At 48.0% G+C, this 14,944-nt stretch overlaps 1 protein-coding gene across 1 annotated transcript; it reads left to right on the forward strand.

The window, feature by feature from the left end:
* Positions 1 to 4,730: 4,730 nt before the first annotated feature.
* On the forward strand, positions 4,731 to 14,038 carry GRAMD2 (GRAM domain containing 2). Its single transcript, XM_006866528.1, has 10 exons — positions 4,731 to 4,780; positions 5,418 to 5,479; positions 5,849 to 5,920; positions 6,436 to 6,539; positions 7,093 to 7,191; positions 7,458 to 7,529; positions 7,996 to 8,058; positions 12,239 to 12,417; positions 12,721 to 12,900; positions 13,930 to 14,038. Exons 1-10 carry the CDS (start codon positions 4,731 to 4,733, stop codon positions 14,036 to 14,038), a joined length of 990 nt encoding a protein of 329 aa, XP_006866590.1.
* The last annotated feature ends 906 nt before the right edge of the window (positions 14,039 to 14,944 follow it).

Below are 14,944 nucleotides of genomic sequence, written 5' to 3' on the forward strand. Positions count from 1 at the left end.
CTTGCGCTAGAAAGTCTAAATTGTAGATCGTTTTAAAGGTAGTACAGGGTTGGTCATTTGGGCCACTGGCTGGGTGTGGGACCAACAACAGTATCAGAGGAGAGCAGTGAGGGACTGGCTCACACACTAATGGCTTGTAATCACATGTCAGGGGTTGCTTTTGGCTGAAAGATACTTGAAAGTCATTTGTTCCCAAGTGAGCCTGGTGTATACCCTTCTTTCTTTGTGGGGTGCAGTGGGGAATGAGTGCTCTTCTTTCAGTCTCATGGTCCTTATCTCCACCAGCAGTCATCTTCACACGGTCAGTAATGCCTACACGTTTGCTGAACATTTGAGTGGGGTTCCTGACTTCCTGGAGCCCTGTCTAGTAGGGGAAGTGGATGGTTACAGCTCTCCAACATCATGTGATAAAAGCCGAGATGAAGATTTATGATTAATGTTGATGGGAGTTCCTGAAGCAGATGCGCCTCAGCTAGGACAGGGGAGTGGCAAACACAGGCTTCTGTCCCTGAGAAGGTTATGGTGAAGGTTATGTTTTAGCTTCAAAGTATTTGCATTAGAATCTGTGCAAATACTTGAGGGAAGCTTAGAGTCCCTGGGTGAAGCCAGCAGTTAATGTGCTTGGCTGTGAACTGAAAGATTGGAGATTAGAGTCTTCCCAGAGTTGCTCTGGAAGAAACAGTTGGTCATCTGTTTCCAAAAAAGCAGCAGCATGGAAAACTTAATGGAGCACAGTTCCTCCCTCAGAGCTGCTGGTGGGTTTGAACAGCCAGGTTGGCTACCCAAAATGTGGGGGGCTATAAAGGCAAGAAGTGACTGGCTTACAAGCTTTCAAGAGGGAACCTAGATCCAGACTGGGGTGTGGAGGAAGGTAGAATCTCCACTGAGTAGTATCCAATCTGTCTAGGCGGGTCTGATGAAATGAAATGCAGATAGGTTTCTTGTGATACAATAGTAAATAACTGTTGTCAGGACTGATTGTGAGGGTTGGAAATGTAAAGGTAGACATTTTGTAGCAAGGAGGGGAGTGATTAACTTTCCATTCTAGGAGTGGAGATTCCTGGGACCATCAAGGGAGAAGAGCAGAGAGCCAGGCCCTACCCAGAGAAGCAGTGATGCCTGAGATGGAGGCAGAGACGATGACGTGGAGAGATGGAGCAGCTGGGGACTTTAGAAATAGAGAGGGAGAGGGGCTGTGTGCTGACGATTGGGGGGCATGACGACTGGGGTGATGATGCATGGAGGGGATTGTAACCATGGCAATGAAATGATATACGATAGGATGAATGTAAAACTAATGTTCTCCCATGTAAACTATCACATAATTCACAAAAAAAAATTAAAAAAAAAAAAAAAAAGGTTCACATCAAGGGAGAAAAGTGAAGTGCGGGACCCTATCCAGAGAAGCAGTGATGCCAGGGATGGAGGCAGAGATGATGACGTGGAGAGGAGCAGCTGGGGACTCTAGACACAGGAAGGGAGAGGGGCTGTGTGCTGGTGGGCGAGGCGTGGGGGACAGGTGTGTGGGGTGTATCCTTTTGTTGTTTGATGATGCATGGAGGGGATTGTAATCATTGCAATGAAACAAAATACAATAGGATGAATGTAAAGATAATGTAAACTATCACAAAAAAAAAAAAAAAGGTTCAGTGTACCAAGCCCACTGCTATTGAGTCTACTCCAACTCATAGTGACACTAGGGGTTAGGGTGCAACTGCTCCCTAGGGTTTCTGAGACGGTACATCTATACAGAAGCAGACGTGCCTTATCTGTCTCCCTCAGAGCTGTTGGTAGGTTTGAACGGCCAATTTTTCTGTTAGCCCAATGCTTAATGTACTGTGCCACCAGGGCTCTTTTAACCTGCCAGTTAAGCAAAAATACAAATTAAAAGAGCATATATTTACCTATCAAGTTTGTAAAGGTGAGCAAAAGCTGATACCCAGAATAGGGCTTGGCTGAGGGGAAACATACTCTCTTGCAGTGCTAATGACCATGTTAATAGCTACAGCATCTGGAAAACACTTCGGACATCTATCTCAAGATCCTGACAAACGTTCACTCTCAACCCATTAATTTCACTTCGGGGACTCTATCCCAGGGATGAGCAGTGATACGAAGGATTTCATGTTAAGCAAGAAAAGCAGGGTACAAAGTTCCTATACTATTTTACTACACTTTTGCATAAATGATAGACTTTTTGCATACATTTGTTCTTTAGTTGATATTTTTTCAAATTGCAATGCATTTTTTCACTTCTATTCCCTCTTTTTTTTTATGTACATAAAATCACTCAGGAATATATACATATTTAAACAACCCAAGGGCACATTCTGCAAGCCTGCCTCCTGGCTGCCAGCACACAGCCTTTCTCTTTCCATGAGTCTAGAGTCCTCAGCTGCTCTATCTCTCCATGTCCTCATCTCTGTCTCCATCTCTGGTGTCGCTGCTTCTCTGGATCGGGTCTCATGCTCTTCTCCCTTGATGGTCCTAGGGTCTTCTGTTCTGGAATACAAGATTAACTACTCCCCATTTTGTTACAAAACTTCTATCTTTACAATTGTGATAATCACAATTAGTCATGGTAACAGTTACTCACCAGTGAATCATAAGAATCATATCCCTATCTCCTTTCACCAGACCCATCTAGACAAGATGAAAACCATTCAGTGGGGATTCTGCCTTTCCCCCCCACTCTGAAACTAAACTTCATCTTGAAAACTTGTAAGCCAGACACTTCATGCCTTTTATAGCCCCTCATTTTAGGTAGCCAGTGTCTAAGTTGCCCTTCCCTGTCAGCCCTGCGTACAGAGGGGATAGGATTGACACTTGATATGAAAACACCTTTCCTCTCAGTTGGTATTTTGAGCTACTACATCCATAAGTACAGGTCAAGTTCATCAAATTGTAGCAATTTACACTTGTTTCCTTTATCAAATTTTGTTATCTTCCTCTATTCGAGGAGTTCTGATCATCAAGCCATTGAAGCTAGGTCAAATGGGTAATATCTACAAGTTCGGGTATCCTTGTGTGTCGCCTCGCACTTCATATCAGCTGGATGCTTCACTCTCTGCTTTAGCCCTCTGTGGCTATGTCCTTGTCCATGGGCTCAGGAGTCCTCAGGTGTCACCACACTTCGGACCAATCAGCCCTTCCTCATCTCTCATCTCCAGGTTGATGGGAGTCTATGGATTGTGGTCAAACTCAGCCCATATCTTCATTGCTGTCTTTCCCCCACTTCCACTCACCAGTAGACCAATGTGGTCGGCAGCAAGCTTACATGCTTGTTCACTTTGAATTTCAGTAGTAGAGGGGGCTTTAGGTGATTTTTCCCCCCTACTTCTTATTATGAATTGAGTGAAGGTTTACTGAGCAGGTCATCAGTTTTAATATTCAACAAGTCATATGCTTTGCTTCATTACATGGTCGCAATCCCTTTCACGTACCAACAGTTAGCAGCATTTACCTCTATTCACTTGAACTATTGCATTCCTCCTTGGGTCTCCTGCCTCCTTCATCTGCCCTCTGCTAACCTCCCTTTTGTTGTGTATTACCTGCCCTGTCACTCCTGGGGAAACTTTTTCTTAGGGGTGATTGTGATCTTATGTTTCCTATATTTCTCACATTTTCTACAATAAACATAAAAAATAAAGAACTACCTGGTGAAATGTTAAGTGATAGAACCAAAAAAATCCAGAAATTCACCTTGTGAATCCAAGGGTCAAAAGCAGAGTTTGTGACTTTGCAAGACTGAGTAAACAGATGTTGACGTGTACGCCAAGACCTTCCACGAGGACAGAGGCCAGTAGCCCAGATGGCGGTGGCTGATATGTGGGTGAGGTCACCTGACTTTATTGTGTCACTAGGCAAGGCTGGTCTTTTGGTGAGTCTGTTTCCTTGTGTGTACATTGCTATGGGGGAAGGTGTCAGATTAACTACTCTGGGAGGGTCCTGGTAGGTCTTGGGCTGAGTTTCTAGTCTTGAACTGAATGAACTTCGACATGTATAGTGTGATGTAGCATTCCAATTGGGGGCCTTGTTGGGATTTGGAGACTTGAGGTTCAGCTTCATCTTCTGAGGAACCTATGCACAATCATCACACTCCTCCTTCCCTGGTCAGCCCTGGAGCCCCTTCCACCAGTGCCAATGTGCCAGCTCTGTTGATTCCAAGCCTTCCTCCAAGGCACCAAGAATCTGGGAACCCTGGTTTTTGGAGCTCCTTAGTGGAGGCAAGGACCCAAAGGCCACTGGGGATGGAGCAGGTGTCTGTTTCCTGAGCCCGCTCTGGGACATTTTTTAGATGGTTTGGCTCTTAGGGCAGAGGCCTCCACACTCTTGGTGTACGGCAAGCCCTCTTCTCCTTTGCGCTGACGGCAGCCCACCTCCCACTTGTCAGCCACATTAGCCCCTCAGCTCCTTTTCCGGAAGCTGCCCTGGCACTGCAGAATCTTTTGCTTTCACTAGTAAGTCTGAGAAGCTTGGAGTCTCACGCTATGCCTCGTCAAGGGTGGGGCTGGAGGCCTAACGACCAGTCTAACACCTGCCGTATAGCTCCTTCAGGCCCAGCCATAGGTTAAACTTCAGGCTTCTAGGAAAGACAACGTGTGATGTTTTCCTGGAACTGCTGTGTGAGCTGCTGCCTCAGGCCTTGAAAAGCAGGGTCAATCTTAGGTGGGCAGAAGCAGGCTGCCCTGAGCATGGTGGGGCTGGTACCCCATCAAGCTGCCTTCATGATGGCCTGCACTGAAAAACTAGACAGGACTCAGGTGCCCCTAGACTACAGGTGAGGCCCCCTGACTCATGTACATACTGGGGGGTGGGAAGCTTTCAGGAGGTGGCCTGTCAAAGAGGAGACAGAAAGTCTGGCTCCCGGGTCAAGGCCCCTCAGCAGGTCTGTTGGGCAGGCACGGGCTGTTCCTCCTTCCACACCTTGGGGCTGTTCTCAGTGCACAGGCACCTAGCGGAGTCCAGCTTCTCAGGTTACCAGGCTCCTCCCTGCCCACCTGTGCTTGGGCCCACTCTCCCAGCAGGAGGCAGTGAGAAGGGCAGTGCTACCAGGATCATGGCCCATGCCAGGTGCCATGCATCTGACCCCTCTTTTCACCCCTGCTCCATCCTCCATCCCCTGCATTTATTCTTGGGCTTAGGCAGAGAAATGGGAGAGGGTCTTTGACCCCAAGAGAGAGCAGCTTCTGAGCATCTCTGGCTGAGCATGGCTCCTTAGAGGACACTGCTCTCAGGGACCTGAGTGCCCTCCCCAGGGATGAGGTCGCCATTTGGCGGTAGCCTTTGGATGAAAACACCAGGCTCCAATCTCTGCCCCAAGCTTCTGGCTCAAAGCTAGGGCAGAATTGGCTCTGAGGACACATGGGCAGGACTTGAAGGTTCCTGGTCCCTAGAATTGAATGTCTCTTTTGCAGCCTGCACTGGCCAGAAGGCTTGAAGGGCGAAGAGATAAAGAAGTGCAGCCGAGAAGGGGTAAGTGTGTGGAAGCCCATCATGGGAGAGGCCCTGGGCTGCCTAAACTTAGTGACTGTTGGCTCCTCGGTCACCAGGAAACAAAGAGTCTCATGGAGACCTGAGTGGGTGTTCCTCTCTGGGTGGGAGTGGTGCATCTGTCTTCAGTCACGGGCTGACAGTCATGACCCAGTGGCACCAGGAAACAAGCTGTGCTTGGAACTCAGCCCTCTACACCCCCTAGCTGTTTTATACTAAGTCCTTGGTGGTGGTGGTAGTGGTGGTGGGGGGTGCGGGGGACTTTTGGCATTATTTCCTGGTGGCTACAGCAAGACCCCTCTGGTGGGCTGATCTCTCAGAGCTTCTCAGACCCATCCTGTGTGTTTACAGACAGCACAGAGTAAATACAACCAGCAGTACCACAAGCTGTTTAAGGACATCCCTTTGGAGGAGGTGGTTCTCAAAGGTGAGGCATCTCTGTCAGGTTACTAGGCAGGCTCTGTAGTGCCCAAGGCCTCTCCTCATGAGCCTCCAGGGCACAGTTTGGATATGGGAACAGGCTGTCTTTTGGATGTGGTTAATGTATGAGAAGACTGGGCTGGTTTGGGATATAAAGTTGAATTTATGAAGGGTTTCCTGGGGAAATGTAAGCACTTCATCTTACTTTTGTCCTGCTCTTATGAACAATGATTTTTTTCCTGCTCAGGCTTCTGACTCAGCTTGAGGAACACTTGGACAATCAAGACCCTCTCCTCAGGGCAGGGTGGAGAAAGAAAGAGCAAACCTCTAGTTCTCTGGTGGGGTGAGGCGGGGCAGTCAGGATTTGCAGGAGTGCTGGGGGAGTGAACTCTTTGGGGCCTGGGATTAGGAAGAGGAGGAGTCTGTGGAGCTGGACTCAGGACTTGGTGTGTGAGAACTCAGGCCCTGGGGCATGCTGGGCTAACCTTGCTCATAGCAGCCTTCTTTCCTCTGACTTCCCAGTGTGCTCCTGTGCTCTCCAAAAGGACTTCCTGCTCCAGGGCCGGCTCTACATCTCCCCCAACTGGCTCTGCTTCCATGCCAGCCTCTTTGGCAAGGATATCAAGGTAGTCGTGAGTAGTAAGGGCTGCCACGGTCCACTGAGGCCAGAGTCCTCTGCCCTGAGACCACAGCTCAGCGTCTGCCTGTCTGCATGTCAGGCACCTGCTGTTGCCTCTCAATAGCTGGATGAGCAGCTGAGGGGCACCCACTCATTGTTCAGGGAAGCAGCTCTGCCCCTTCTAAAAAAACAGGGGGCTTACTCTAGACCTCTCATTTGGCCTACGGTGGCCTGTTCACAGCCAAATTATTCTGCCTGTGGGTGTCTCAGAATCAGAGGGGAGCCGGAAGTGTAGCTAAGGAATTCACCAGAGCAACCATCTTTGACATCCTGGATAACAAAGGGTAAACTCAGAGCCAGGAGGAGCATATGCTGTCTATGCTGGAAGGGGTGCCTGGCTGAGAAGATGGGAAGGTCAGATCCTCTGTCCCATGGGACCAGGCTTCTCCATGGTGTCCAGGCTTGGCTCACTGCCAGCTAGGACTATGGCTCTATTTAGGGAGTGGAGGGACTGTGTATTTGGGGCAGATCTTGAGAACAGCATACCTGTCCCTCTTCAGGTAGTCATTCCTGTGGTATCTGTGCAAATGATCAAAAAACACAAGATGGCACGACTTCTTCCAAATGGACTGGTCATCACAACCAACACCAGTCAGAAGGTGAGTGTCCCTGGCCCAGAGCTCTCTTGTCAGTTTCGTTATCCTAGCCTCAAGAATCCCCTAGCTTGACTCTGGCACCCTTCTCCTTACCTTGAAACTCTCCGATGGCTGCTTCAGGCCCTGTAACCTACTGGGACAGAAGTTCCTTGGTGGGGGGTTCCTTTGACCTCTCCCAGCCTCAAATCCTGTCACCCATCCATGGAGGGGGAACTGCTGGCCGGCAGGGGTCTCATCTTACCCACCCCTTTCTGTTTTCTTTGCCTCAGTATGTGTTTGTGTCCCTGCTGTCCCGGGATAGTGTGTATGATATGTTAAGGAGGATCTGCACCCACCTACAGGTATGGAGCTCAGGAGCAGGAGTTGGGCCAGGCTGGGTGCTTGGGTCAAGGTTGTTAGGGGAGACTAGCCCCTCATTTCTCCTGCACAGGGCACAGGGTGGGGCAGGGAGAGGAGAGGAACAGGCTCAGGCCGAGAGTCCCTGAGGCAGTACTTAGACCGTTCCTGTGCGGGTGAGCCGGTCAGTCTGTGCACTGTGCATGCCTTCACTTGTGCTCCCTCAAAGTTCAGATACACAGGAGCCCAGTGTGCCCTGCGACTCCCTCTGACCTATGGTGAGGAAGGGGGTGGGGGAAGCAGCATGGGAAGGTTACCTTGGATTTGCCCCTCTGTTTCAACATTAAACTCTGGGAGCTAGGCTTCATCTGACATAAAGAAGTGGCTTATTTGAGGCAAAGCTCTCTCAGGAAGTGCTCATATCTCTTCATGCCACATGGACAAGTGACCCTTGTTCTCGTTCCTCCTCAGCCTTCCAGCAAGAAGAGCCTGAGTGTGAGAGAGTTTCCTGAGGAACCTGAGTGCGAGTCTCTGGTGAGAACAGAGTCTGGGAGCAAAGACTTCTGAACTGAGACTGCCCACAGCTTGGAGACTTCAGGGCTCCAGGCTCAGAGGCCCATGGCCATGCTGTACCAGGAGGGCCCCCTAGCTCCACCCTGCTCCATACCACGCAGAGCTACTAGGTCTGTCATGTACTAGAAGGAATTCTAACCCCAGAACACTGCTCAAGTTGAATCCCACTCCTGTACAGATAGGCACAGCGACCCATCTTCTTTCCTTTGGCTGAGTCAGGAGGGCCTTCAGGAAGACAGAGATATCTCTGGGGAGAAACTCCCAAGGTGATCACTGTAGAACCCAGACAGACTAATTATAGATTTGCCAAAGTCTCAGGGACCTCCTTTGGCAGCTGGGCCCCAGATTGGCAGAGTTGAGCTTCCAGAGAAGGGAGAGGGGGTGGAATTGACCTGAGGGTATTTGAAGCATCCCTGAGTAACTCCTATGTGTTCAGCCAAGCACACAAGACACGTCAGGGGTAGAAAGTGATGTTCTCATTTTCTTGATAAGGGACCCTGAGGCTTTCTGCCAAGGTCAGTGGCATGCTTACGGTGAGCACCATGATTAGAAGGAACCATGATGTAATCCATTTAAGACAGGTTGTGCCCTGCTTTCTTGGACTTGGCTGATTTGAGAATGTACCTAAGGTGACTAAGGTCTAAACTATTTCTATGGTTCCATACTTGTTATTGTGGCCCTTAGTGCCATGGAGTCAGTTCCAAATCACAGCACTTTATATAGGGTTTCTGGGAAGCAGTTTGCTGGTTCCTTACTTCTTGTCGTTAAGTGCTGTCGAGTCGGTTCTGACCATAGCGACACTGTATGGGGTTTCCGAGGAGCTGCTGGTGAGCTTAAACTGCCACTATTGCAGTTCAAACCAACTTTGTGGTCCAGCGCATTAACCCACAGTGCCACACCAGGACTCTGGTTTCTTACTAGCAGACTCCAAAAGCGTGTTTCCTGAGACCCTGGTGAGCTTGAAGGCGAGACGCAACACTAGGAGTTGCAAGGAAGAGGTTCTGTTCAGACTTCAGGATAGGGTGAGGCACTGGCTGGTATCACTGTAATTAACATGAACATTTCCACATAAGACCTTCAGTTTCTTATCTGTCTAGAGATTGAGAACTACTTGCTCACACTTCTCCTGCCCAGGTGGCGAGAGCTGGTGAGATTGGCAGCCAGATGAAAGGAAGCAGGTGCTCTTTAGTCACGCCTGTTCCCTGCTTCTGGCTGGACGGTGAAAGGGGGACTAGCTGGCAGAGTGGTTGGTCCTAGCAAGTGCAGGGGAGCATATAGGAGAGACATGGGGTTGCTACAGTAATGATTCCCCTTTCCCGGGTACCTGCTTCTAGGCTAGGATGGTGGGCTCGAACTGCTGACCTTGTGCTGTCATTCCTGGTACCACTGGGTCAATGTTTATCCTACAGAAGCCACTTTGTTCCCTATGATCCTATGTAAATAGTTCTTAAATGATCGTAATGCTCAAGGCAGACCTTTTTTGTTTTTAACTAGTTAAGCTAAACTGTTGTTTGGTTTATCATAAGACTTCAGGGGCTATTTTTGGTTCAAGGGTTCAGTGTTATCTCAGGGCAGTAGTTTCAGGAGTTCGTCCAGCCTTCACTCATCAAGAAGTCTGGAGTCCATGAAACTGAAATTCTGTTCTGCATTTCCCCCCTTTTGATCAGGATTTTTCTATGGAATCTTTGATTGAAGTGTTCAGTAATGGTATCTGGGCAACATTCAGTTCTTCTGGTCTAGTGGCAAAGGAGGCAGTTATTTACAGAGGCAATTAGCTATACATTCCATATCCTCCTCCTATCTCCTTCTTCCTCTGTTATTCCTGGTGAATAGAGACTAGTTAAGACCCCAGGCACTGTCCTAGGAACTAGGAGATAGATCAGAAGTACTAAACACATTATTAGCCCAACTGAGATGTCTCATGATACCAAGACCTAAGCCTCAAACCAAGGAACCAAATCCCATGAGATATTTGGCTATGCATAGCAGCAGGTTTTTTTTGGCATTGTTATAACTGTATCTATCAGATTGTTGTTAGGTGTTGTTGAGTTGGTTCCTACTCCTAACAACCCTATGCACAACAGACTGAAACAATACCTAGCCCTGCACCATCTTCCCAATTCTTGTTATGTGTGAGCCCATTGCTGCTGCCACTGTGCCAATTAATCTCACTGGGGTCTTCCTCTTTTTCACTGACCTTCCACTTTACCAAGCATGATATCCTACTCCATAGACTGGTCCCTCCTGATAGTATGAGAGATGAAGTTTTGCCCTCTTGGCTTCTAAGGAGTATTCTTAGTGTACTTCTAACAACACAGATTTATTTGTTCTTCTGGCAGTTCATGATACTGTGAATATTTTTCTACAACACTATAACCCAAATGCACCAATTCTTTTACAGTCTTCCGTATTCATTGTCCAACTTTCACATGCATATGAGGTTACTGAAAATACTATAACTTGGGTCAGGTGCACCTTAGTCTTCAGACTTGCTCTTGAATGCTTTAAAGAGGTCTTGTGCAGCAGATCTACCACATAGCTTTTGCTAATTCTGCTTTTTACAGGTGTACAACTTATTGATTGCAATTACAGTAATTTACTGGGCGACTCAACCCTGGATTTTTAGGTACCTCAGTGTGATTTTTCCATCACCATTAACGGTCCTTTCCCTATCTTCCCTACCCCTGGTTACTACCAATAACTTTTGGTCTCTATATATTTGTCTTTTCATATAAGTGAGGTCATATAATATTTGCCCTTTTGACTGGTTTATTTCATTCAGCATGTCTTCAAGTTCCACCCATACTGTAGCATGTATTAAGGCTTCATTTCTCCTACTAGCTGAGTATTCCATTGTATGTAGATAGCACATTTTGTTTATGCATTCATCTGTTAATGGGCATTTAGGTTGTTTCCACCTTTTGACTATTGTGAAATGAATGTAGGTGTACAAATATCCGTTTGAGTCTCTGCTTTCAAGTCTTTTGACTTATATACCTAGGAGTGGAATTGCTTAGCCACATGGTAGTTCTAGGACTCCTGGTGTGATCAGCACTGGACTGCGAACCACAAGTTAGGAGTTCAAGCCCACCAGCTGTTCCTCAGAAACCCTATACAGGGTCACTATGAGTAGAAACCGACTAGATGGCACTTAGCAATAATAACAATAGTAGTTAGTCCTACTTTTAGTTTTTAAAGGAAGTGCCACATGCATTCCAAAGTGGCTATATCATTTTGCATTTCCAGCAGTGGATAAGGGTTCTAAAATTTGCCACATCCTCATTAACATTTGTTAATTTCTGTTTTTAAAAATCTTAGCCATCCTTGTCATTAGTGCCATTGAGTCGGTTCCGACTCCTAGCCATCCTGTATAGGTTTCCAAGGAGTGGCTGGTGAGCTTGAACTGCCAACCTTGCAGTCCAGTGCATTAACCCACAGTGCCACACCAGGACTCCTTAGCCATCCCAGTGGGAGTGAAATCCTATTGATCTCACCGTGGTTCTGATTTGCATCTTTCCGATGGCTAATGATGGTGAGGAGCTTTTCATGTATTTGGTGGCTATCTGAATGTCCTCTTTGGTGAAATACCTATTTAAGTTCATTTTCATGTTTGGGCTATTTGTCTTCTTGTTCTTAAGTTATTGAAGTTTTTATATATTTTTAAAGTATTAGATTCTTGCAGGATATATGGTTTCTGAAGGATATGTGGTTTTCACTTCTTTGGTAAAGTCTTTTGACTTTTAAACAAAAGTTTAACATTTTTTATGTGATCCCATGGATCTGTTTTGCCTTTTGCTGTGTGCTCTTTGTTATTATATGAGCTAACCCACTGTTGGAAGCTCAGCCTGACTGCACTGCTTCTGCTTGTTCTAAGAATTTTATGGTTTTAGTTTGCGCAGCCTTAATGCATTCTTGAATTTGCTTTTGTATATGGTTTCATTTTTTCTGCATGTGGAAATCTGATTTTCCCAGCAGCACTTATTGGAGACTCTTCTTTTCCCATCACATGGACATAGCACACTTGGCAAAAATCAGTTGACCATAGACAACTGAGCATTGGTGATTTCTAAAGAGAGCTTTGATAAATCCGGTACAAGTCCCTTAGGGCATGGGGGGACAGCTTGTCTCATCCTGTCTGCAGGAAGTCCTCATTCCCGAGATGAAATGGAGAAAAGTGTGCCATGCCTCCAGGTCCCTGTCCCTCCCAGACAACATCCCTTGTATCTCTCGGGCATCTGTGGGCTCCAGGGACAACTTCTTCCCCTCCAGGAAGCCACCAGGATTTGGTGAGTTCAAGAGTGCTTGTCTACGTATCAAGGAGTCCCTGGGTGGTATAAATGGTTAAATGTATGACTACTAACTGGAAGGTTGGTGGTTCAAATCTATCCAGAGGCTCTTGGAAGAAGGGGCTGGTGATCCGCCCCCTGAAAGCCCCATGGAGCAGAGCAGTTCTACTCTGCATACCTGGAGTCCATCCGTGGTATCGAGTCTGGTTTTGGTTGTCCATGGCAATGGCTTGTAAAGGTCAGGCTTTCACTCCTCCCTGTTCTGTGGAAAGTGCTCAACACAGTCAGCAAGGCTTGTGAAGCGCTTCCTTTCTGCATTGCCATAAGGGAATGTCAGGGGACAGGGAGACTGGCATTTCGGGGTGGGGCTGGGCTCTTCCCTGCCCCAGAAGATGCCTAACTGCTCTTTCATTGCAGACGATGCTGTCTGTGAGGAGGACACACTGGAGGAGGAACTCAAGAGTGACGATGAGCTGAGGCTCTGGGATTACCGGCTCCTCAAGGTCTTCTTTGTGCTGTAGGTGATGATATTGGGGGACAGGACAGACCCACCTGGTCTAGGTGTTGGGAGCAGGGGCCCTGGTGTTTGGGGACGTCATTATCTAGTCAGGGAAGGTTCCTAGTCATGTGCAATGAAAAACACATTTGGGAACCAGCCATGGAGTTCTGTACAATAAGCTTCAGGAAAGAAAAGAAAAAAGATTCAAACTTCAACTAGCTCCTCTGAAGACTGGAGGCCCTTCTGCCGTGAGAGAACGGCTGGCCAGCTTTGTTCTTGAAACTCTCCCTGTAATGTTGGGGCCAAGGCTGTTCCGGGGGCGAAAAGGGCAGTATATGCAACTGCTGAGAAACGGAGAAACTGTTGCACAGGGTGGGAGGGCTGGGCTCTTAGATAGGTGTGCTAGAATTTAGATTCCTTTTGGGTGACATCTGGACCAATTCAGAATCCCGGGCTTCAACTCTTGTCTTTGTGTTTCTGCTGTGTCTTCCTTTTTCCTTATCTCTTAATAAAATGCCAGTTCCCATGTGTATGCTTTTTCACATGTGCATGCTTTTCAAGGGGTTGGGACAGAATTTCAGGGGCCATCAGAGCAATACTGACAAGGGGAAAAGCAAGGTCTTCCTGCTGCTTACCACTTGGGCAGTTTCTGGGGCCCTGACTTTTCTGGCCCTTCACTAAGGACAAGTAGAGCTGTGAGCACAGTGGGATGTTTCATGAACAGCCAGCCTGGCTTCCCCTCACCTCACCACCTCCCTCAGTCAACCTCAGTGCCTGCTGGGAAACTCTGCCTTAGAGACCTCCCAGAGGAGTTCCAGGGCCAAGGTGGCTGGTCTGAGAAAAGGTAGGATGACAGCTCAGGGCTCAGCGTAATTGGTCAGAACTCCTGCTGGGCTTCCAGGGCAGCCCCACAGCCTACTGCAGGGAACAGGGTTCTTCAGTTCCTCCAACTGCAGGAAAAGCTTAGGGACCACTCTTTTCTCTGGTGTCTAAAAACGCCTTTTCTCTTCAGAGAGGTTTCACAACTTCTTGCCCATCTTCCTCCAGCATTTGCTTCCTGGTCATATCCTCATCCTACCTGGCATTCCGCATCTCCCAGCTGGAACAGCAGCTATGCTCCCTGAATTGGAATGGGCCAGTCCCTGGGCACAGGTAAGGCCTTTTTTCCCCCTGATGCTTCCAGAATTGAGGGTGAAGACAAGAGCCAAACTGCAGGTCAGGCTGTCCGCTGATCCAGGTGGACTTTGCCCTTTTGCTCAGTTATCCTGATGGTCCAGGGCAAGGTTGGGCAAGTCCCCCACTTCCTTGGATGGAGAAAGCTTTGGCTGACCTGTTGGCTCACATTTGTCTGCTTTCCCCTGATCTAGGCCTCTCTCTTGTGCACAGGTAACAGCCACTTGACCTTCATTCCCACTGCTCCTCCAAGAAGAACTTTCTAGGTGCTAAGGCTCCACCAAGAGCCCCTTGGTTTATGCTGCTGCTATGCTGAGGCTCAGTATGAAGTATGAAAAGATCCTGGATCCTTTTGCCTTCTCCCTGCACCAATGAGTGACCTGAAGTACCTTTCTGCAGAGTAACTGGCTCCTACAAGTTTTGGACTCAAACAAAACCCCAGAGCTTGGAACCAGCTGTGGGAGTCTGTATGTTAAGCTTCAGTCACCACTTAAAAGGCGGGGAAATCTGCTTGCTCCTTGTGAACAGTTCTGGCATATAGGGGGATCACTGAGGGGCACCCCAAGGGGCAAAGGCCAGGCTCTGATACCAGGAATGTAGCTTCCTGTCACATGGCTTATTCCAGTGGGGCAGTCAGAGGTCAGAACACAAAGCAGAAGAATTTGTGCTCCCTTCCAATATACTGGGCTCCTACTGGGGACTCTGAAGAGTCCCTCTTCTGGCGCCCAAGGACTTCTCTGCAGGAAGCCAGGCACTTATTAAGCCAGAGTGTAGAGGCCTGCTGGCGCTGTGAATGGGAGAGGAGGGTTTGTGACAAGGATTGTGCTCTGGGTAGAGGCTCTGTGTTGGCCCTTCATGACGGAGCTGGCTGAGCCTGGGACACTAGTAA

Source organism: Chrysochloris asiatica, unplaced genomic scaffold, assembly GCF_000296735.1.
Source record: "Chrysochloris asiatica unplaced genomic scaffold, ChrAsi1.0 scaffold00092, whole genome shotgun sequence".
NCBI lineage: Eukaryota > Metazoa > Chordata > Mammalia > Afrosoricida > Chrysochloridae > Chrysochloris > Chrysochloris asiatica.

What these genes read in the sequence shown, in the direction of transcription:
- GRAMD2 (XM_006866528.1), top strand. Translation starts at nt 4,731, where the DNA reads ATGGCCTGCACTGAAAAACTAGACAGGACTCAGGTGCCCCTAGACTAC. An exon ending in CAGGTGCCCCTAGACTACAG is followed by an intron (nt 4,781 to 5,417) that starts GTGAGGCCCCCT and finishes TCTCTTTTGCAG; the next exon opens with CCTGCACTGGCCAGAAGGCT. An exon ending in GGATCTGCACCCACCTACAG is followed by an intron (nt 7,530 to 7,995) that starts GTATGGAGCTCA and finishes GTTCCTCCTCAG; the next exon opens with CCTTCCAGCAAGAAGAGCCT.